The 23,163-nt window shown below is 39.0% G+C and overlaps 1 protein-coding gene and 3 gene segments (V, D, J or C); 2 read left to right on the top strand and 2 right to left on the bottom strand.

Annotated features, from left to right (window-relative positions):
- The first annotated feature begins 4,451 nt into the window (after window positions 1-4,451).
- LOC125277356 lies at window positions 4,452-5,277 on the top strand. The segment is given in 2 exon segments: window positions 4,452-4,591; window positions 4,700-5,277. Coding segments are annotated over 2 exon segments (435 nt in total).
- A 592-nt stretch (window positions 5,278-5,869) lies between these two features.
- LOC125276375 lies at window positions 5,870-7,233 on the bottom strand. The segment is given in 2 exon segments: window positions 5,870-6,186; window positions 7,218-7,233. Coding segments are annotated over 2 exon segments (333 nt in total).
- Window positions 7,234-7,521: 288 nt separating this feature from the next.
- LOC125276374 lies at window positions 7,522-8,659 on the top strand. The segment is given in 3 exon segments: window positions 7,522-7,827; window positions 8,079-8,254; window positions 8,337-8,659. Coding segments are annotated over 2 exon segments (372 nt in total).
- A 6,284-nt stretch (window positions 8,660-14,943) lies between these two features.
- Window positions 14,944-19,552, bottom strand: LOC125276373. The gene is made up of 3 exons (XM_048203806.1): window positions 19,540-19,552; window positions 17,312-17,622; window positions 14,944-16,602 (listed from the first exon to the last, which is right to left on the bottom strand). The coding sequence occupies exons 1-3, from the start codon at window positions 19,550-19,552 to the stop codon at window positions 14,944-14,946; spliced, it is 1,983 nt and encodes a 660-aa protein (XP_048059763.1).
- Window positions 19,553-23,163: the final 3,611 nt, after the last annotated feature.

Raw genomic sequence — 23,163 nt, 5'->3', positions numbered from 1 at the left:
ACACAAACCAGCACATCCTCACCTCTGAAAAGTTTTACTGGTCTGTAGTGTGAATAGTTTTACTTTTTACTGCACTTTATTCTTCTTCTCGTTATTTCACTATATTGGCTAATGAATCTGAAATCTTGTACATTCACAGAAAACAGTCTATATCTGCACTGAAAAATAAGAAGGATACATATCTAAGCCTCTGGAATAATTACTTTGTTTGTTTATGTATGCATGCATTCATATTTATGCAATTATTTATGCATAACTCTATAAATTAAAAATATAAATGCATCATTTATGGACTTAATTACACATGTATTTATTTAAGCATGAATATGTCCGAAAGTCTCCATTTCAAGCACGAGGACTACGAACCAAATATCCTTGCAATAAAGAGAACCATTCTGAAGGACACCGCGATACCATCGATATTCACTTTCCCAGAGGACGAACAGCCTGGGCATCTGGTACTAAGCATATTCGCCTAGAGGTAAGACTTGCTGATACTAGACTGATAACACAGTAGCCTATATGTAGTGTTGTAGGTAGCAGTAAAACTGCAAACTTAGCAAAGTAACGTTAGATAGACAATTACATATAAGTTGCATATAAGTTGACTGTTATCAAAGTAAAGCCACTGTTCTGTAAAACTGAGTTAGTCTATTTATCTATTTATGCTAACGTTACCACAAAAGCCTGTTGCTGTATTGGTTGAGATGACTGCAGAGACCGATAAATTTGCGAGATGAACCACTGATGTAGTGCAGACAAAATAAAGTTAATTACTGTAAGCTTAAAAATATAATTGACACCCACTTTTGATAAAATCTTTGATCTATGTCCGTGAGTAACCTCAAACGCGCATATGTATGGGCGTGGTGAAAAAATGCGGAACTACCTGCTATTACTGGCTGTAGTTTTAAGCCTCTGGCCAAAAAAGCCTCCGATGACGCAAAATGACGATTTTTGCGTCATCGGAGGCTTTTTTAGAGAATAAAAATGCATAAATCTCTCATCTCAGGCTGATATGAAGGGAGAAAGCCCGGTAATTTGAAAATACTAGTGGTATTCTACTAATACAAAGCTTAATGCTAAATCCTGAAGTAACCCTTTAAGTGTTTTTCTGGAAAAACTAAAGACATTAGGTCCGGGTTTCGTGATTTGGGCGGAAAGGTAGCAGAGGACTCTATTAATGTCAATACTTTTGATGAATTTGATCTGATCTGGTTGCATCTACCAATATTAGACATATTATTGCTAAACTAAAACACCCAGGTACCAGTTGGGATGTTTTGACTTCAGGTTTGCTTGGTACAACAGCTGACTTTATTGGACCAAGTATTACATCTATTGTGAACTGTAGTCTTTCTACAGGTATTTTTCCATCATGTCTTAAGCAAGCGGTCATTCAGCCTCTTCTCAAGAAGTCCAATCTGGACCCTTTGGATTATACAAATTACCGGCCAATTTCAAAACTACCTTGTATTTCAAAAATATTGGAGAAAGTGGTTTTATTTCAGTTGAGCTCTTTTATGGCTAATAATGATGTGCTAGATGCTTTTCAGTCTGGTTTTAGGGCAGGACACAGCACTGAATCCGCTTTATTGCGAGTTTCCAATGAATTGTTACTCATTGCAGACTCGGGTAGTCGAGGAGCTTTAATTATGCTCAACCTTAGTGCAGCTTTTGATCTAATAGATCATGACATCCTTATTAAATGTTTAGAGCATGTTGTGGGTCTGAGAGGGACTGTTTTAAAATGGTTTTCTTCTTATTTGAAGGGACGATCCTTTTCAGTGACGGTTGGGGAATTTTCCTCTTCTTCAGTTCCTATTGACTGTGGAGTACCTCAGGGCTCCATTTTGGGCCCTATTCTGTTTTCATTATTTCTGTTGCCTTTAGGCCTTATTTTCAAAAAACACAGAATGTCTTATCATCTTTATGCTGATGATATTCAGATTTATCTACCTGTTAGATCTGGAGGATCAACTTCTCAGTCATCTTTGCTACTGTGTCTTGAGGAGGTGAAGTGCTGGCTAGAGCAAAATTGCCTACAGCTTAATGAGAATAAATCTGAAGTAATCATTTTTGGGTCAAATAAGGTTGACTGTGACATAAATTATGTGTTAGGTTCATGGACAACAAATGTGCAGCCCCAAATAAGAAATTTGGGTGTAGTTTTTGACTCTGCTTTAATGTTTGATCATCAGATTAAAAGTGTGGTGAAAAGTTGCTTCTTTCAGTTGAGGACTATTGCAAAAATGAAATCCTATCTGTGCCTGACCTTGAGATAGTGATACATGCATTTATCTCCTCCCGTTTGGACTACTGTAATGCACTTTATTTGGGAGAAAGTCAAACTCTTATTTCAAAATTCCAATTGGTCCAGAATGCAGCTGCGAGACTCCTTACTAATACAAAGAAAAGGGAGCATATTACTCCAGTTTTGGAAAAGCTGCATTGGCTTCCGGTTAAATATCGGATTCAGTACAAGGTGTTACTGTATGTTTTTAAAGCTGTCCATGAGTTGGCCCCAGAATATATTTCGGGCCTGATTCATATGAACTCTGGTAGATCTCAAAGATCATTTAATTGCTTACTGCTCTCAGTACCGAAAACACGTCTGAAAACAAAAGAGGATCGTGCATTTTCGGTTGCCGGCCCAAGACTCTGGAATACCCTTCCACCTGATATCAGATCTGCACCCTCAGTTGATGTTTTTAAATCTCGCGTGAAAACGTACCTGTTTTCTATGGCTTTTAACTGTTGACTTCTGGATGATGTATATTGTTTTAAATGTTTTTCTGTTATTGTATAGTTTTTGTTTTTGTTTGTTGTGTTGCTGTACAGTCCTTTGGTCTACTTTGTAGTGGAAAGGGCTCTATAAATAAAGTAGACTTGAGACTTTAGACTAGGAACTAAACCTGTAATGAGGTTATTTAAATTGACACACTACCCAGCCAAAATGTATATGTGTGCCCCACATGGTCTAACCTTGGGCTACATGGGTACCAAGTGGGCATGGTCCTAAAATGGGCATCTTATCTGGGGCCCACTTGAGTCAACTAAGCACACCCTATGTGGGTTACTAATTGGAAATGTGTGCATGGGCCTCAAATGGGCAACACAAATGGATTAGACATGGGCAAACACAATCAGTTCCATCCCAGCCAGCATGTCATTGTGGGCCCCATATGGGTTTTTGATGGGCTGTCACTTGGGCCCTACATGGGCAACCCAAATGGGGCCCAGAGAAATTTGTCCATCAGCTACACAAGGGCCCTAATAATGGGACCACACAAAAACCTTATGGGGACCACATGGGTGATCACAAATGGGCCTATATAATGGTTGTAACACAGTTGGTATATACAGGAAGAAGGAGGCGGGAACCGGCGAACATTCAACATAACTTTAATATAAAATAAATAAAGAACAAAACGAAAGTAATGCCGGCAGACCCTCGCGGACGTCTGCCGGCCACACAAACATAATAAAACATAAAATAATATCCAGGCCTGGTCCTCTCTCGTCCTTCACTGTCGTCGCTCCTCCTTTTATGCTCTCGGAGCTCCTCCGTGAGAGACTCAAGGCCGGTACGCCTCGCAGGTGAAGCTCATCATCTCCCGCGTCACCGGCCTCGCGCCGTTCCCTCACGGCTCTCGCCCGCCCTGCTCGCCACAATGGTCTTTTTTTTTTTTTTTTTTTTCTTTAAATTGGGCACCATCTATTAATTTCAAAATTCACTGTCAAACCTCTCAAGCTCTGTTATAATGTTTTTATTTACCTGTACCTGACCAAGAACCATCAAAAAAGTTATTTGCAGGTTCCACTTCTATATATAAAGATTAAAGAATGAAAAAACATAGAAAATGCAACTTATGAAAGAAAGAAAGAAAGAAAGAAAGAAAGAAAGAAAGAAAGAAAGAAAGAAAGAAAGAAAAAGAGCCAAAAGTTGTTTCTAAGTGCAGTTTTCATGTTCTCAGCGTGGGTTTCCTCAAGGTCCTCTGGTTTCTCCCACAGTCCAAAGACATTCAGGTTAGGAGGACTGGATATGAGAGTGAGTGTCAAGAGGAGCTTCCAGTGTGAAACCTGTACAGGCCGAATCAAATGTGAGCGTGCAGAAGTGGACCTTAGATGAGCGTTTTTTGGTCAGTTACAGGTTTATAAAAACATTCTAACAGAGTTTGAGTGGTTTGAAAGTGAATTTTGCATATAATTGCTCATTATTTGACCCATTTGAATCTTTAAAGAAATGAATAAATGGGGCCCAATTTTCACCCAACGTGGACCCATGAAAAACCATCATAGGGCCATTTATTGGTCCAGTGTGATCACCCATGTGTAGCCCAACTTGACCCTGTTATTATCAGAACCCCTTTGGGCCAAATATGGGAACCTAAACCTGTCACTCCTGAAGCGTTTGCATAGAGAGAGTGTTTTACATGAGCGACACACGCTTCAGTGCTCTGCATGTGTTTATAACTCTGTCAAACATCAAACATGATCAACAACTGTTTTTCACTAGAACTGAACCTACAACCAACAAAAATGACTTTCAGCACCATATTGATCTGGACGCTGGCAGTATTATGTCGAGGTTTGTGTCAGTATAGATTACAGACATTATTTACTTGTTATTTTTATGTGTTGTGAAGATATATGGTTGTAAAAGTGTTTGTGATTTCTAATCTTTCTCTCTTGTCAGAATCTGTTGGTCAGGTGACAGTGACTCAAACTCCCTCAGAGCTGCTCTCTCAAACTGGACAATCAGTCACTGTGACCTGTAAAACTAGCAGAGATCCAGGCTGTTGCTGTAATAGCAAACAATGTCTCAGCTGGTACTTACAGAAACCTGGAGAAGCTCCTAAACTCCTGATTTATGGAATAAGCACCCTCCAGTCAGGAACTCCATCTAGATTCAGTGGCAGTGGATCTAACAGTGATTTCACTCTGACCATCAGTGGAGTCCAGACTGAAGATGCTGGACATTATTACTGTCAGAGTTATCACTATATCAACAGTAAAGCAGTGTTCACACAGTGATAAAGAGTCGTACAAAAACCTCCGTCAGTCAGAGTCACAGTGACTGAACTGATACTGCAGCTGCTCACACACTTTCACACACTTTCACACACTACTGACACACAGAGGACAAACACAGGAACTACACATGTGCTCAAAACTGACTTATGACTGAAATCAGCTCTATTAGACTGTGATCTGTCCTGTGACAGACGGGTTTGACTCAAATATGATCAGAATCAGAGGAAACAGAGTGTGTAAATTAATATGAAATCAAACTAACAATAATGGCGCCATATTGTTGTTTTGTTTTTGTACATTAAACTACACTAAAGTCATGGTGTATCAGTAACATGCAGATGTTTTTCAAGCAGCTCCTTCATCTAAAGCTGTTTATAAATGTATTACTCATAACTCATTTCTCATGAGCAGAAGTGAAAGTGTTCCAGTTGAGAGCGTTGAACCAATCAAAGAGTGAAACTGTGAGTTTGAGGTGAAAATCACATTTGCATTGGCAGGTTTAGTGATTGTGATCCTCTCAGAATAGAGCAGCTCCGTCTCCAGTGACCATGTTCAGACCCCAAGAGCTTCATTTGACATTTCCTGCTAAATGCAGCTGTTCTCAACTATTACAATCAATCAAAAGCAGCTGAAACTTTAGTGCAGGACTTTGAATGAACGACACACTGATCAATGATGCAGTCGGACACAAATGTAACGCGTTCAGAAGCTTTATTGAATGAACAGCAATGGCAGCACATTGAAAGACTGCTTCAGTATTGAGCTGTAAATCACGTGACTGCTGCGAATCCTGCCGGACGCTCAGATACGGCTCGTCTGGACCGGAGAAACATCAGCACTGGGAGCTCTTGAGGAACGAGGCCTCGTGATCAGCTCCGTCATGTCTTACTCTGCAGACGAAGCGATCCGTGCCTTCCCAGCGTGCTTTGCTGAGGCTCAGGACGCTGCTGCGGCTGTAGCGTCCGTCCCGCTCGCTCTCTGCGCTGGTCTGAACCCCCTCGGTGACCTCTGACCCGTCCAGCGTCCAGCTCACCGTCGCCCCCTGTGGAGAGTAAGAGCTGAGCAGGCAGAGCAGTGCGGCTGAGTCTCCAGAGATCTGCAGAGAAGAGGGCGGCAGCAGAGACACGGAGGGCTTCACTGCGGGACCAGCTGCACAAACACACACAAACACACACAAACATGAACAACTCTAGAAATTATGATTTGACTTCAATTATAAGTTACATTTTAAAATAATCCCCAGAATGATTTTGAAAAACATAGTCCAAGTAAATTGATGATTATATTGTGATGTCGTTATAAGAAAACTAATTTAAGTGATCATTTCAATATTAATTATTAAAATATTCTGCTATTCAAACATCAGATTCAAATTTGATATTTTAAAGTTTAAAAGACAAATTTTTATAATGCTCTTCAACTGTCTCTTTTTGTCTGATGACCCCAACAAAATTATATTTTGTCCATATTATAAAACTTTTTTTTCTTGCATTTAAAAAACTTTTAATTGTTAAATTTACCAAGAATTACATAAAAAAAGCTATGTATATATCAATAACTGAATAGATTTTAAAGTACTGCAGTGAATACATGAAATTAACGAAATGTTAGCAATAATAAGATTTTAAATTATTCATGTAAAATTAAAAATTATATTTAAAAACTATATGAAATTATAAAATTTAAATAATGAAATGAATGAAAAAATATATTCAAATGATTTTTTTACACAAGTTACAGAATATTTTAATCTCAATCTATTTTTTAAAAACATTGTCCACATGAAAAATGATTAATATATTGTGATTTCTTCATAAGATTTGGAAAACAAATTTACATAATTTCAGTATTATATATATATATATATATATAGATAGATAGATAGATAGATAGATAGATAGATATTCAAATTCTTCATTTTTTTTTGATACAATCAATCATAATTTTCAGTAGTTTCAATAATACATTTTTAAATTCTGTTAAGACACACAACCATAATCATCATTAATCTTAATAGCTTAAACGATTGATTTTTTAAAATGCTCATTAACTAAATTTATCTTTGTCAGATGATGACGCTTATACAATTAGATTTATGTTGTCTGTATTATTAAACTTTGGTGCCATGACTTTAAAAACACTTAACTGTTCATTTTTAACTGTTAACTGTAAATATTTACCATTAATTATAGACATAATTACATGTATCAAGAAATAATTGAATATATCATAAAATAGTGCCATCCACACATTAAAATACAATCAAATGTCACCAATAAGTTAAATTATTCATGTAAAATGAAAAATAACATAAATTAATTATTAAGGAAACTTTAAAAAAAAAAAGCTATTTTTTTTTCTAATAAATGAATCATCTTTTTAACAAATGTTTGCTGAAATAATCAAAAAACAAAATAAAACTAATTTAAACTAAAATATCATAATTTTTTTTAGATAATTTAAGAAAGACTTACTTCTGATCACCAGTTTAGTTCCTCCACCGAAAGTGCACCACAGTGCTTCATTCTAGTGAAAGCGTCGTACAAAAACCTCCGTCACACTCAAATGAACACAAACTCCAGCAGAGAAAGAGACGAACGACACTCACACACACTGATATGAGACTCAACAGCAGCTCTTCTCAACATTAAATAATGATTATTGGACTGAAGTGACTTTCACAGAAACAGCCTCATCATCTCTAAATGTCTCTTGATGCATGAAAACTATTAAATCTGAATTAATAATATAATCAGAAAGACTCTGTACTGATCATCACACATCTGAACTGTGAGTTTCTAAATGATCATGTATTTCTCAAAGCATTTTAATAAGTTTTGTTGACCTGTGACCTCTGGAATGACCTTTGACCTCTCATGGAGTTCACAGTGAAATACTTATTTCTTTTAGAGATTCAACTCTAAACTTGTTCAGAAGTGAAAACACTCGTCTGTTGGATCATGAGAATAAAACACATTTAAAGCCTCAAAACTGATCAGTTTCATCTGCATGTGCTCATTTTCACGTGTGTTTTACTCCAGCAGGGTTTTTGCTCAGAGAGTCACTTTGCATCGGCTCATGCTTCAGCGCTCCGAGTGTTTATAGCGTTCAGACTCAAACACTTTATAACACACTGCTGTTTACCACGGTACAAACCCAACAAACACCATGAATCTCTTCAGCAGCTTCATCTGGATTCTGGCAGCTTTTATTCCAGGTAACAGACGTGAAAGCTCGTCATTTTTGAGTCTTTAATGTTCATTTCATCTGATTAAACACATTAATGTTGTTGTCGACAGCATCCAGAGGAATCACTGTGACTCAGCCTGAAGCTGTGACTGTTTCTGAAGGACAAAACGCCAAAATAGAGTGTAAAACTGATACTGGGATAAGTGGCTGGGGTTTAGCTTGGTATCAGCAGAAACATGGAGAAGCTCCTAAACTCATCATTTATTCTGTAAATGATCGATATGATGAGAGTTTCAGTCGATTCAGTGGGAATGGAAGATCTGGAGGGACTGATTTCACTCTGACCATCAGTGGAGTCCAGACTGAAGATGCTGGACATTATTACTGTCAGAGTTGGCACTACATCAACAGTAAAAATGTGTTCACACAGTGATAAAGAGTCGTACAAAAACCTCCGTCAGTCAGAGTCACAGTGACTGAACTGATACTGCAGCTGCTCACACACTTTCACACACTTTCACACACACTCAACAGTGAATATTTTCATTAGTATTAAATTAAATATGAAGCATTCATTAAGTTTTTTCACATGGAAAATACTTAAACTATAACACTCTTTATTTTATTAAATGAATCCAACACTGTATCTGTGAGGTTCATGATTTGGCCAAATGAAAGACCTGAAACAAAAATGACACAAAAAAGGACACACTGACATAAAGCTACATTTGTTTTTTATTTATTTACTGAATATAACAGTGACTGAATGATAAAGCACTGACAAATGCGAATGGACCACAACTATCAATCAGTTGTTAAAAGAATGGAGATGTGAGGATTTGTGGAGATTTGAAGGTAACAGTGACTCCGGGCCTTTGTGTTGAACGTTACCCGATTCCACGAATAGAGGATTTATTCACATCATTGGCAGAGGGCCAACGCTTCACCAAACTGAACCTCTCCAGTGCATACTTACAAGTGCCCTTGACAGAAGATTCACACAAATGCCTCACTATCACCACCAGTGTTGGGCACATTACTTTAAAAAAGTAATTAGTTATAGTTACTAGTTACTTCTCACAAATAGTAACGGAGTTAGTAACTGAGTCACATCATTATAAAAGTAACTAATTACCAGGGAAAGTAACTATTGCGTTACTTTAAAAAAAAATTAAAAAAAATAAATAAAAATAAAAATATGCCAAATAAATTGAATGCCCCCAATATTACATATAAGTCTAAGAATAAATTATTCTTGATGCGACTCCTGACTCATGATCCGCTCTTGCTCACGACATGAAATTTCTCTGTACTAAAAAAAACGTAGTTTCATATTTATGTTTAAATAGTCCTATGTTATGTTTTAAATCCATTTATTCGATTATGAAAAGTGAACAGCGTGAGTAAGATGCATCATAAGATGCGCAAATATATCGGGAGACATGGAGTGGGCCAGACATGATTTTAAACACTTCATTAAGTTTTGTTTTATAGAAAGCCTCTCTTTAAAGTGAATTTCGTTTTGTAAAAATTGTATCTTAATTTTAATCAATGTTTCATCAACCAATTGCTTGGATTTAATATATAACAAGCAAATATAGCAGACAATAAAATCATGACATGGAGGCGCGGGAGCGATCACTGGCGCGTGAACTGGAGCGCGTTTTATAGGCTAAATGAACCGAAACTCAGAGGCTGCTTGCCTCGCAGACATGAGAAATATATCTATAGAATGCTTGAAATATCTACGAAAATGAAGTAATTAAACACGAAAAGAAAGAGGCTACTCTGATTATATAGCCTAATCCGAATGAAATGTGCGTTATCTCTCTAGGCGCGTCCATATGAGCAGATGATCAGCAATGAGAATCAGCAATGTCAACTTCATCTTTGCAGCCGACACTGATTCAGAAAACATTACTTTATTAATAAACAATTAAAATGTCTCCTTGCTGTTTTTGTCACACTCATAATCATTACTTTTGCCGGTTCTTTATTGTTAAGAAGTATTCAACCAATCAGAGCGCAGTTTACTGAATGACGTCAGTCAGTGCCTCGCAGTCAGTAAGAGATGAGCTGTGAATGCTCTGCTACATCCTTTCCTTGAGCAGTTAACTTATGTGAGCGAGTTAATGACCAGAAAGTAAGTTGTTTGTTTCCTATTATCCTGTACACTTATTGATGTGTATGTAGGCAGATTTGTGTACTTTATTGATTAACGACGGGCTCATTTGTCCGCCATCGCGGCAGTCCGCGTTAGCGCCTAAGCGCCAAAGTTCAATTGTTATGTTATATATAACTAATGTCTGAGTCCCATTATAGTGTGAGTAATATCTCTGGATTGTGATTTATATTGCTATTTGCTCATATTTGTATATATTACGTTATTTTTAGTTTCTTTATCTGCCGTTACTGCCTGTAATGACATGTTAAAATGGCGTCTTTCATATTTCCATGTGTGAGCTCGCTATGCCATCTTGTGGACAGATTAAGTACTGCAACAACTTTAATAATGTAACCTGGATTGCCTATGACATGTGAATGTTATTGATTTAGCTGTATATCTAATACTTATTGTTATTCTTTAATATTTTCAGACCACTCACTGTTACCACTTCCTGTTACTGCTTGAAATGAATCATCAGTAAACCTCAAACTCTGGTTCAACTGTGTCTTATGTGTTCTTGCCGACACACCAGTGCAGATACAAACCCACCTCCTCCAGCACAAATACAGTCCTTACCCAAATCTTCATAATAAATTTTGGTCCTTCGAGCCGGATATTGTGTCTACATTGGACTAATGATGTCAGAGGACCAGAATGCAGAGTATCAAGTTCAAGGAGCACGCCCTAGACGTATAGTTCGTCAACCAGCCTACCTACAAGATTTCGAGTTGCAGTATGCTGGGTTGCCTAGAGCTAATGTCCTACTGCCTCAGTCAACACCACAACCACCTGGGTCAGATGACTTTCAACAGGATGATGAGGACAGAGGTATTCCTATGGCCCATCCACAAGCATCTAGTATTCATTATGATCAAAGAGAAGGGGCTGTTGGATCACCTGATTCTTTAGAATCACCACGCTTGGCTTCAGAGCCCTGGTACCTTACCACGGATCATTGGAGTGAGAGAGATGAACACAGCCCTCAACGGTATGCACGTTCTTTACCTCCTGACATTCAAAGCACAGTGCATGATCTGGAACAAGAGAACAGACGCCTCCGTGCTGCTCAGTTATCCATGAGGGAAGAGATCAGCCAACTTATAGAGATACAGAAAAGCATGCAGGAGATGCTGATTAACCAGTCACAAAGTCAAAGGTCAACTCCTCAGCCTAAGCCACAGTCTCATGTATTAACCCCTCCAGTTCCTTCGCCTAGAGTTGCAAGCAGACAGTCAGACTCTCCAGTGCCTACACCAGCTCCTAGAGCCTTTCCAGTTCCTGCACCGCGCCGCCTTTCTACACCTAAGAATACAGATCCTTCTGCAGCTAAAGTCAGCTATGGACAGTATGCTCCTTCAGTGCGGCCTAACTCAAATGCCTTTGTTCCAGATAATGTGGCTGCTCACATATCCTTAGGCACTGTTGACACTCATAGAGACACAAGGCAGCCAACAGCAGGAAGGAGAGCTTCTATTATCTCCACATCTCCTACCCCTTATTCTAGTCAGCCACATGCAGCACCAGTTAACTTTCCTGGGATCCAGACTAACACTACAAGACAGGAGATAATTTATAGAGGTCCGCAGCCAACCATTCCAGATTTCACCCGTCGAGACCCTGGTGAATTTGCCTGTCTCAAACTTTCCTTGAATAACTTGCTACCTGATGAAGCTACAGAGCTATTCAAGTACCAGGTTTTGGTGGATCACCTAAAGTTAACAGATGCTCGCCTCATCGCTGATTCCTTTTTAAATTCATCCACTCCCTACTCAGATACCATGGCAGCTCTCACTGAACGGTTCGGTCGACCTCATCAGCTTGCCCTGAGCAAAATTGCTGCCATTATGGATGCCTCAGATGTTCAGCCTGGCGACACTGTAGGCTTTGAACGCTTCGCTCTTCAGATACAAGCTCTAGTAGGATTCCTTAAGACATTAGGAACAGAAGGAGACATTGAATTGCATTGTGGATCCCATGTGGCTCGACTTTTATCCAAGCTCCCTCCAGAACAAAGAGCATCCTTCCGCAGACACATGAGTTATGAGCCGGGCTCAGTGTACACGCTTCTTGATCTAGCTAAATGGCTTAATTTTGAATCCTGGTGCCAAGATCCAGAGAGCTTTGGTGGATATAAGCCTCAGAGAGATAGAGCCCGTTCCCGAGTGGATCAACAGAAGGAGACTAAAGCCAAGGTTAGACAGACTACCATATTTCACAGCTCAAATGAACCATCTCCCCAGTGCCACCAGTGTCAACCAAGAGTCAAGGCAAAGGCTACGCTTTCTGTCCATACTGCAACAGTAAAGAGCATTACCTGAGTCAATGTGCCACATTCCAGTGCCTAACCAAAGACCAAGTGATCGACTGGATTAAGACTAACAACAGATGCTGGAAGTGTGGGCGTAACCATAGAGCTGCTCAGTGTACTCTCAAGAAACTCTGCCATTTGTGTAATGGAAAGCACCTCCAGATCCTCCATGAGATCAACATTAAGCCAGTGAATGAAGGGACTTGTTTGGTCAGTTCAACTAGCAAAAAGCTATACCTAGACCGTCCTCAAGGATTCAGTAGTGTCCTTCTTAAAGTGGTCAGAGTCATTCTGAAGCATAAGGGACAGAGCCTAGATACTTACGATGTGCTTGATGATGGTTCTGAACGAACTATGCTGTTGACATCAGCAGCCAGGAGGTTGGGACTTACAGGCCAGGCAGAGGACTTGGCTTTGAGAACTATAAGGCAAGATGTCACTAAGCTTCGTGGTACCTCAGTGTCCTTTCAGATTTCAACCCCATTCCAGCCTGGCAAGAGTTACAATATAACGGAGCCTTCACGGCAGAACTACTGAGCTTAGCCGAACATTCATACCCTGTTGCAGATCTTCAGCGACGTTACCGACATCTGAGAGGCTTACCATTACAGCCTATTCACAAAGCCTGTCCACTGTTATTGATCGGAGCAGATCATCCTCACCTTATCACTCCGATTGAACCAGTCCGCATCGGTCCACCTGGAGGTCCAGCAGCTGTCAAGACAAGACTGGGTTGGTCTTTACAAGGCCCAGCAAGAGTCTTTGGAGACAATGTGAAACCTCAACAGTGTCTGCACATTGCTGTCAGTTATTTTAAATTGGAATAATATTTCACAATATTCCTGTTTTTACTGTATTTTTAATTAAATAAATGTAGCCTTGGTGAGCAGAACGTATTTTAAAAACATTAAAAATCTTAGTGATCCCAAACTTTTGAATGGTAGTGTATGTATATATGTGTCTGTATGGCTTTCTTTCTTATGCGTGCACAATATATTAGCATTAGTGCTTGGTACTGTTAATATATACAATAATAAACATTATATTAGTATTAGTTATTGATGATGCAAATAGTATAGCTCCTTGTGTAATAACCATCTCACTGTTTTTTTTTTCTCCAGCTATAGCCAGTGTTGTGCCAGTTCATACCTAAAGAGAACTAGCTCAAAGTTCAGTTCACACAGATGATAATGAACTAGTTCATGTTCATAGTTCTTTTTTTTTTTAAATGAACTAAGTTCACATATCTAAAAATGAACTAGTTCACGTTCATTTGTTAAATTCTTTTTAAGATAGGCCACTATCTTACTCAATAGAACCTCTTTACCATCCATTACCAGCTGCAAATCACTGCAACTCCAAAACTAATCAAAATTATTGTACCAATAAACAAGAGACAATTATTATAGCCAGGAGAAAAATAATATTTACCCCTTAAATAATGTGTAATCATGATATGTAGAAATTGGAAAAAACAAGGTGCAGTCAAGGTATACTGTATGTTCAGTGAAACTTTTATTTAGCCAGCATGAACCAAATTACAGGACTTAAAAATAAGGTATATTCAGGTTCATGGGGAAAAGATCAGTCTACTGACAAAAATCCAGCATATTCTGAACGGCAGTAACTATGTAAACCAGACCAAAGTAGTCATGTACTGTAATGTAAACTTAGCTTGGGCTTACCCTGCTTAATGTGCAATACTCAACCAACACATTTTCACACCTTCAAAAGGAAGTAAACAGTGAGTAAACAAAGAAAATGCCATTTACATTCATTTATAATAAAACAATCTTCCTGGTTATATTATTCTAAAGAAAATGAACAGCTAGCAGCTGAACAACTTAACTTAAGATGACCTTACCCTGCTCAATGTGAAATACTGGACCAACACATTCTAGCATCCTCAAAAGACAGTAAACAGTGAGTAAACAATGACAATGTCATTTACATTCATTAATATTTTTTTTCTAACTCTTCCTGACTTATATTTGTCCAAATGAATTGAACAGCTCTGAAAACTGAAAATTATACAGCATATAGCTCTAATAAACAAACATAGCATTCAATTTCAGATGCTGGATTTATCTGTACAGAAAGGAGTCATAGGTTTCAAAGTGCAATAGTCAAGCAGCATAACTTACTGAACGTAAACATTTGGAGAAAAAAAAAGAAGGTTGACTCCTGAGTTTTTGTCATGCTGGAACATCTTTACAAGATGTCCCACTCTTATAGCAAGAAGTTAAAGTTCTTTAAGCTTTCTGTTTGCATTCAAGAGCAGTTGCTTCTCAAAGTTTTCATCACCAAGCCTGTTTCTCCTGGGCCTGAATATTTGGCCTCCGATACTGAAAAGTCTCTCCACTGGAGCGCTTGAGGGGAGTGCAGTGTTGTATTTAAGGAAGAGCTTTTTGAGCCTGGGCAGCAGCATGTACTCTGCAAAGCCATCTGTGGTTGGTGCATCCAAGTAAGTGTCTGCTTCATTTTTTTTGAGATTCTGAGGGTTTTGGTTAAACCTGAAGAAGGAAGCTGTTGTGTCTTTGTCAGTATCACGACTAGGCTTAGACTGATCAGAGTTTTGTGTTTCTGAGTCATCTGAGTTGCTAGTTAGAAGTTCTCGTTTCAGCATAACTCGGTAAAGCAGCCGTTTTTCCTCATCCTCCACCCAGTTGAGCTTGAATATTGGCAGCAGCATGGCTGACAATATGTGTTCCTTCTTCTCAAGCATGGCTTCAACCCTTGTTTTCAGTGACTGCATGATGTTTAGTATGAGAGGACGGCATGTAATCAGACCTTGTGCAGCAGTGGGCTTTGTGCTCTCCTCCAGCAGGCCATTCATATCATTTTGTAGTTGTACAATGGTCGGAGCCAAATACCCGAGGAAGACGTTTTTCTCTCCCTGCAGGATGTTCAGTGCAGAAGCTAGGGGCCTCATTACATCCACAAACTTGTGTATGAAGCTGATTTCCTCAGCAGAGAACCGCCTAAAGCCAAACTCATCACAGACAGCATGCAGGATAAGGTTGTCATATGCAAGAGTGACAGTATCAGCAGCTTCATTGGTGTCTGCCTGGGGAATTAATGTTGCTATGTGAGACAGTCGCTTCATAGCAAGATACAAAGAGTTCCACCGTGTATCATTTGGGAACACAAAACCAATCCTGAGCTTTCCCTCAATAAAATCTGAAGCTTTGGGGCTTCTTTTAATCCGGTTCCACAAAGCAGATGCCTTAGCAAAAACAGCCCTCGACAGTGTTTTGTACTGTTTATCAGTTACCTTCTCTGTGTCTTTGGCAACAAGATTTAAGGTGTGAGCCATGCACCTTCTGTGAGGGGGAAGACGGGGGTCTTCCAATGCTGAGAGAGGCTCAGGTTCCATGTCATCCTCTTCATCTACAGCAGGAGGCGAGGTAGATCCTGGTTCGTTTTCATTTTCAGTTGCTGCATTATCACTGTCAACATCTGGATCTGGATCTTTATCAGCAATGGGAAAATCTTCTGTGAAACAGTTGAATGCTTTCACAAAATTAGAAGCATTGTCAGTCACAGTGCACACAATCTTGTTTTGGATTCTGAACTCTTTATGCACCTCTGACAATGCTTTGGCGAGAACATCATGTGTGTGTGCTCCTCGAACACGACGGCATGCAAGCACTGCAGAGCTTCTCTGAGAGATATTATTTTTGTTGAGCCAATGAACAGTAATGCCTAAAAACGCTTTATTCACTGCAGTCCAGCAATCTGCTGTTGTACATACGGCATCAACTTCAGAGAGTTCATTCTTTAAGTCAGAAATATTCTCCTGGAATGCATTGTTCAGTAGTTTCTGTACCTGCTTTCTTGAAGGCACATGCCTGGATGGCTGCAAACCTGTCACTAATTTGATGAACGATGGCTTCTCGACCTTGAATGAATGAATGAATGAATACATTTTATTTTCTTTTTCCTCTTCAGAACATGATCATTAGTAACAAAACATATTTTAACAGAAAATAATAATAAAAGTCTCAGCATGTTCAAAAGAAAAGAAAAAAAAAGAAAAAAAGGAAGAAGCTAACTTATATTTGCCTTCCCCTTTTACACATCTAGTTTTGAGACGGCTACTGTTTACTCTTTACAAAATATCATTATATCAGTACAGTAGTACAAATAAGGAAGAAAACGTATAAAATATACATTTTCCTGGTTCAATATGTGTCTCACTTTACAAAATATACCATTGATCTTTGCCAATTTAGAACTGATACAATTGACTTGTGGTTTCCAGCAGAGCTTATGATCAATTATTACTCCTAAAAAGGAGTTTTCATAAACTATTTTCTAATCTGGTGTTATCACACAGTACTTCAATAGTTAAATCTTCAGGAATTCTACGTTTCCCAAAAATCCTAAATTTTGTTTTCTTTATATTAAGAGATAATTTAAGATATAATTTGTTCAAGTCAAACCACAATTTAAGCTTAGCCAACTCTTCAGAGACAATCTTCAACAAATGTTGGAGATTCTCTCCTTCACAAAATATATTTGTGTCATCTGCAAAGATGACAAATTTCAACAAATCAGAAGTTTTGACAATAACATTTATGTATAATATAAATAATTTTGGTCCTGACCTTACTCAAAGGCTGCAGATCTCCCACAATGTAATCCAACACAAGCTTGTCCACTTGTTGCTGGGAAACGAAGGAAACAGCAGGTCCTTTACTAAATGCAGTGAGCTTAACTTGGGTGGGTGTGCTTGGCGGCGGTCCTCTCTTCGTTAATGATTTCTTGCGTTCATCATTCAGTCGCAGATATTTGCCAAGATAGCTCGGATGGCGTAACTCGATGTGTCGTTTCAAATTTGAACTCGATGTGGCTGACGTACGTAGGGGAGAGTGGGGTAAAGTGAGACACTTTTTACATTTGCTCCCCTCTAAGCGAGCTAAAATGATATATCAGTAAAATTTACACATTTCCCATTAATTCAGGATGTTTCCTAGCCATAGAAATGATCAGAATGTATTCAGGACGAAGGTCAGTGAAAATATGATTGTTTTAAAAAAAGTCGTCTTGTGTCTCACTTTACCCCAGCTTAGGGGTAAACCGAGACAGACCAGAGAAATCAAGGGGGTAAACTGATCCACTTGCTGTAACAGTTCGAATCCTGACAGCTAGCTTGACAACCACACATTCCAGAACTAATGTCGGACTAGTAACAGAATCATGGGGATTGGTCAATTAAGCAATTTTTTTTTCTAAACACTTTTCTAACTCTGAACAAAATCAAATACAACATAATATAATTCAAAATATTTTAATTAACATTCAAATGACAGATAGAACCAGTTAGATCAGAACACAGTCTGGGGGTCAGAACACCTGGTGCGATTGCTCAGTCAGTGCGGTTCATTTGAACATATGTGAACGCTGCCCTAAAAAGGACAGAATCCTCACGCATGTCGGTTTTTCTTGTCATAGTCGCGAGTTTGCCCATCACAGGCATCAGACGCGCGTCTCGTTTGTGTGGGTGGATTCCTGCCGCTGTTTTGACTACTTTACACATTTTATGAGCTCTTCACGAGTTCCCAGCTGGCCAAAGTACCATCACACACAGGCTACGCACTGCTATGCACACACAACGAGCGCATTTACCTCAGCACACAGCATTGTTTGGGATTTTTGTTAAGTTCCGGTTCAAAATAGGCAATACGTCATAAAATCTGACCAATCACATTGTGAATGTATCCCTATGCCTCAAGGTTCGGTATCTTTTGGTTCGGTGATAAAATTGCCAATCTGAACGCTAATTGGACCAGGACTAAATGTTTTTTTTTTTTCTTATTTGGTCCAGACCAAATTAACCAACCAAATCGAACTACAAGTGTGAACGCACCCTTAGAGCCAGCTAGTGTCTGGAGGTCAGAGCAAAGCACAATCAGAACCAGCTAGAACAGCCTGGGACTCAGAACACAGGACTAGACCCACCTGTATTAGAACATCAACCTACTGTCATACTCTACAACTAGGCCTACTCTACAATCCAGCCCTGAAGGTTACAGGGAAAGATGAGGAGTTGCTCTCTCCATCTCTCCAGGCCTTTTAGGTTGAGGCAGCTTCTTTACCACAACATGTGCCACATCATTCTCCTCGAGGGGTGTTTTGCCCCAGAGGTTGTCTTCCTGATGTTTTGCCTTGGCATGATGGCTTTTCTACAATGTTTATGACATTAAAAATAAAACATATGCAATGTAATATTACATTAAAATATTTTTAAGACTAAATTTAACTTGTGCCTCATGTCTCACTTTACCCCAAAGCATTTGTCTCACTTTACCCCACCACTACATTTTAGAAAAAAACTATCTCTCTTAGCAATTCAGGCTAATCTTCAGCTAGCATCATCACATGGTTTTATATGTTGATAGTTCATCAACATGTATGATATAAGTTTTTCTACCTGAATCAGTCTGCTTTGGCACAACAGTTGATTAAGTTGACCGCAAGAAAATTTACTTTTACATGCAAAAACAATATTTTTGTGAAAAAAACATGCTTAGCACAGCACCATGAGGTCCTCTCCTTCATGGCCAAGGGGAAATGTGAGGGGCTTGAAAACATAATTGTCACATAACCACAAATTTGTTCCGTTGCAGAGATACAGGGGGTGTCTCACATTACCCGATGTCTCACATTACCCCACTCTCCCCTACTTGTTTGTTTAGTCCCGGTGGGCACAGTTTGCACAAAAACGTGAGGTTTTTTCCGTCTGAGTCTTCCTTTGTTTGTACATAAAACTCTGCTAAGTGCTCTTCAAAACTGGCTTCAGCTGTAGCTAAGTTTGAATCACGTGAACTAGTACTAGCACTAGTCATGATGCTGCACCATCAAGGTGTTTGCTGTAAACAGTCGTGTCGTAAAACCTGAGTTTTCAAATGAGCGTGAACGTGAACTGCGCATGCTGCTCATTCCTGCCAGAGTGAGCGCCGCTCTCGTTCACGTTCATTGAATGAAAAGTGACTCGTTCAGTTCAGCGTTCGGCGAAAATATGAACGCGTTCAGTGAACGTCGTTCATTGAACGCGTTCATGCACAACACTGGCTATAGCCCTAATGAGAGTGCTCCAAAACCCCTTGCAAAAAAGGCCAAGAAAAACATTCAGACAAGCAACAGGCATTCAGCTCTGTCATGGAAAACAGATAATGACACTGACGTGGTTCCACAGACTCTGAGATTCCTACCTGCACGGGAACCTGGACCACAGCTGCGTCCTGCTGATGAACACACTCCTAAGAGTCTCTTCAAAATGTTCAAAATGCAAGGAATAATGCCACCGCTGGTCGTCGGAACTGCATGCTTTGCAAAGTACAGCTTGGTAAAAGGCAAGACACACCTTGGAAATGCCAGGCATGTGACATTTACTTGTGTCTTCAGTTGAAAAGGAACTGTTTTCAAAAATGGCACACAGATGTGTGACTGTTCAGATTCTCTGTTCACCACCTCTCACTGACCATTGGGCTGCAAAGATTATCTATATGTGATCAAGCAGGTTATGTATAGGGTGTAAAAGTGGGCTTTTTTTATAAACCTTACCTTTATTTGCCTGTATACACAAAATGTGCCTTTGACCCTAGTTTATATGTGGATTATATTGTTAACTTTATTTTAAATAAAAAAGAAAAAAAACAATGATATGTCTTGTCTTTGCATTTTCTTAGTTGACTCAGGCACATTCCTGACTGAATGGCTCATTATGCGGCTCATTAGGGGCAGGGTCTTAATCTCCCCAGGTGTAAATCACTTCATTATTCATGAAGAGTCACACCTCTTCGCATATGCCCTACCTAAACAAAAAGTGTCTTAGAAATTTAAAATCAATACAATGTTTTATGTGTCAGAGTAGGGAGGATCATTTCCACATCATTTTGAAGCAAAAACTCTACACTAAAATATACAATTCTCAAAAGTCTTGTGAAAAAACATTTAGTATGCATTTTGAGGTATTGTTTCAGTTACTTTTTTTTTGTGTTTTTTCAATAACCACGCATAAACATTATTCCTTTAAAAACACAAACATGTACATACATGTTCCTCACATATTATGGTAGCCTAGTTTGTGCTGAATACAGTGTAATGACACTTTTGTCATTAATATGTTTATAATCAACTGATAAAAGCACAAATGTCAGAGCATGTCAAAACTTCTCCAGGGCCCAAAATCAGCCTCAGACTCCAGAGGGTTAATGACCAGAAAGTAAGTTGTTTGTTTCCTATTATCCTGTACACTTATTGATGTGTATGTAGGCAGATTTGTGTACTTTATTGATTAACGACGGGCTCATTTGTCCGCCATCGCGGCAGTCCGCGTTTCTTTATCTGCCGTTACTGCCTGTAATGACACGTTAAAATGGCGTCTTTCATATTTCCATGTGTGAGCTCGCGATGCCATCTTGTGGACAGATTAAGTACTGCAACAACTTTAATAATGTAACCTGGATTGCCTATGACATGTGAATGTTATTGATTTAGCTGTATATCTAATACTTATTGTTATTCTTTAATATTTTCAGACCACTCACTGTTACCACTTCCTGTTACTGCTTGAAATGAATCATCAGTAAACCTCAAACTCTGGTTCAACTGTGTCTTATGTGTTCTTGCCGACACACCAGTGCAGATACAAACCCACCTCCTCCAGCACAAATACAGTCCTTACCCAAATCTTCATAATATTTATGGTAATTATGCGTGCCCTTGAGTGCTATATAGCCTATATTATGTAAACGCTCCTTATTATGGTTTCTCTCCAGTATTTAAGAAATTAAATTAATATAAATGTGATTAGTCAACTAATAGCTTAAACGGACAACTACTAGTCGACTAGAAAAAAACTCATTTCAGATATTTTCGATCAAGCATCAAAAAGGGTATTCTGGTTTGAGCTCGCGCTTCGCGCGCATGCTCTGACAGACACACACACAGCGCATCGTACATTATTATCAGTTTAAAATTATATTTGTGTATGACTAACCGCAGCACACACCAGAGAAAAAAACTTTGCTGGTCCTATGGCTGAGAGAGAGCTTACTCGGATGAAAACCGCTTCAGTGAGCTCAATTATAGTAACGCGGCATTTTTTTTGTCAGTAACGCTAACGGCGTTGTAACGGGAGAAAAAGTAATTCGTTTGATTACTCGTTACTGAAAAAAGTAACGGCGTTAGTAACGCGCGTTATTTATAACGCCGTTATTCCCATCACTGATCACCACGTCAAAGAGGCTCTTCTGTTACAAACAATTACTATTTCACGAGTTCACACTTACAAATAATCAGATAGTAAATAGTATGCGTAGTAGTATGCGTATTTGGCATGCTGTCCGAGGAGAGGGCTCCGAGCTCGGTATTTTGGCCCGAACCCAGAGTACTCCCCCCTATTCTGGTTAGGAAATCAGGCAGATGTGAGGAGACGGGGTGGTGGAGGGATGCTGTCAAACTGTCAAGGGATATGGGTGAGTCGACCGTGTCTTATATATATGCTTTCACTCATGCTGATTGGGTAGATATGTTGATTACTGTTTGCTGACAGCTGGACGAAATGACGTAATGATTAGTCAGATTATTTGAATGTTGCTCCTCCCGAATTTTGTTAACAAAACATCATGTGGTATTGCTTCGGCTCCTGCAATTTTTCCCAATGTTCATTGCTATCTAAACGATATATTAGTGACTGGATCAAATGACGAGCAACATCTCAAGAATGTAGACGCAGTCCTCAGACGTCTGGATGAGTTTGGGCTGTGTGTCCAACACGAGAAATGTGAATTCTTTAAAGATTTGCTGCAGTATTTGGGGCACATCATTCATGATCAGGGTCTTCATAAGACACCAGAAAAGGTCAGGACGATCGTGGATGCGTCTGCACCGAATAACGTCAGTCAACTTTGTTCATTTCTTGGACTATTACAGTCGATTTATCACTAACCTTGCATCAGTGTAAGCAAGAAATAACACCAGAAAGTACTGAATTTCTACCAATATCTGAACAGGTGAAAGTTTACAACGCTTACAGACCACCGTCTGCTGACAACAATCTTCAGTCCAACAAAAGCCGTTCCATCCATGGCTGCGGCTCGGATGCAGAGAAAGACAAATACATAATTCACCTGTTAAAGTCACCATGAAATCAAAATTGACAATTCTTGTTTTGTTTTTTTATGGAATGTTGCAGTATTTATTATAAAAGGCTTATCAATGCACATCATTATTTTTTAATATTCAGCTAAGTTTTTAAAATTCACACTTATATTTGATGTTGTGATTGACAGGATGAGATGAACGAGCTCCTCCTGAACCTTCATTTAGAGCCTCATTTAAATACAGAATGAGTTCATTTGCATATTGATCAGATGCTTCAGTGCTCTGAGAGTGTTTATAGTGCTGTGAGTTTAACACTTCATCACTGACACACACAACAATCTTCATCAAC

The sequence above is a fragment of the Megalobrama amblycephala genome, linkage group LG10 (genome assembly GCF_018812025.1).
Source record: "Megalobrama amblycephala isolate DHTTF-2021 linkage group LG10, ASM1881202v1, whole genome shotgun sequence".
NCBI lineage: Eukaryota > Metazoa > Chordata > Actinopteri > Cypriniformes > Xenocyprididae > Megalobrama > Megalobrama amblycephala.
Note: the sequence above shows the minus strand (reverse complement) of the source record. Positions and strands in the feature narration are given on the sequence as shown.

Excerpts from the sequence above, each read along its gene's own strand:
- LOC125276373 (XM_048203806.1), bottom strand. Across the intron at positions 16,603-17,311 it reads ATCTGCAGCCTTTGAGTAAG|GTCGAGAAGCCATCGTTCAT; the intron begins GTCAGGACCAAA and ends CATTCATTCAAG.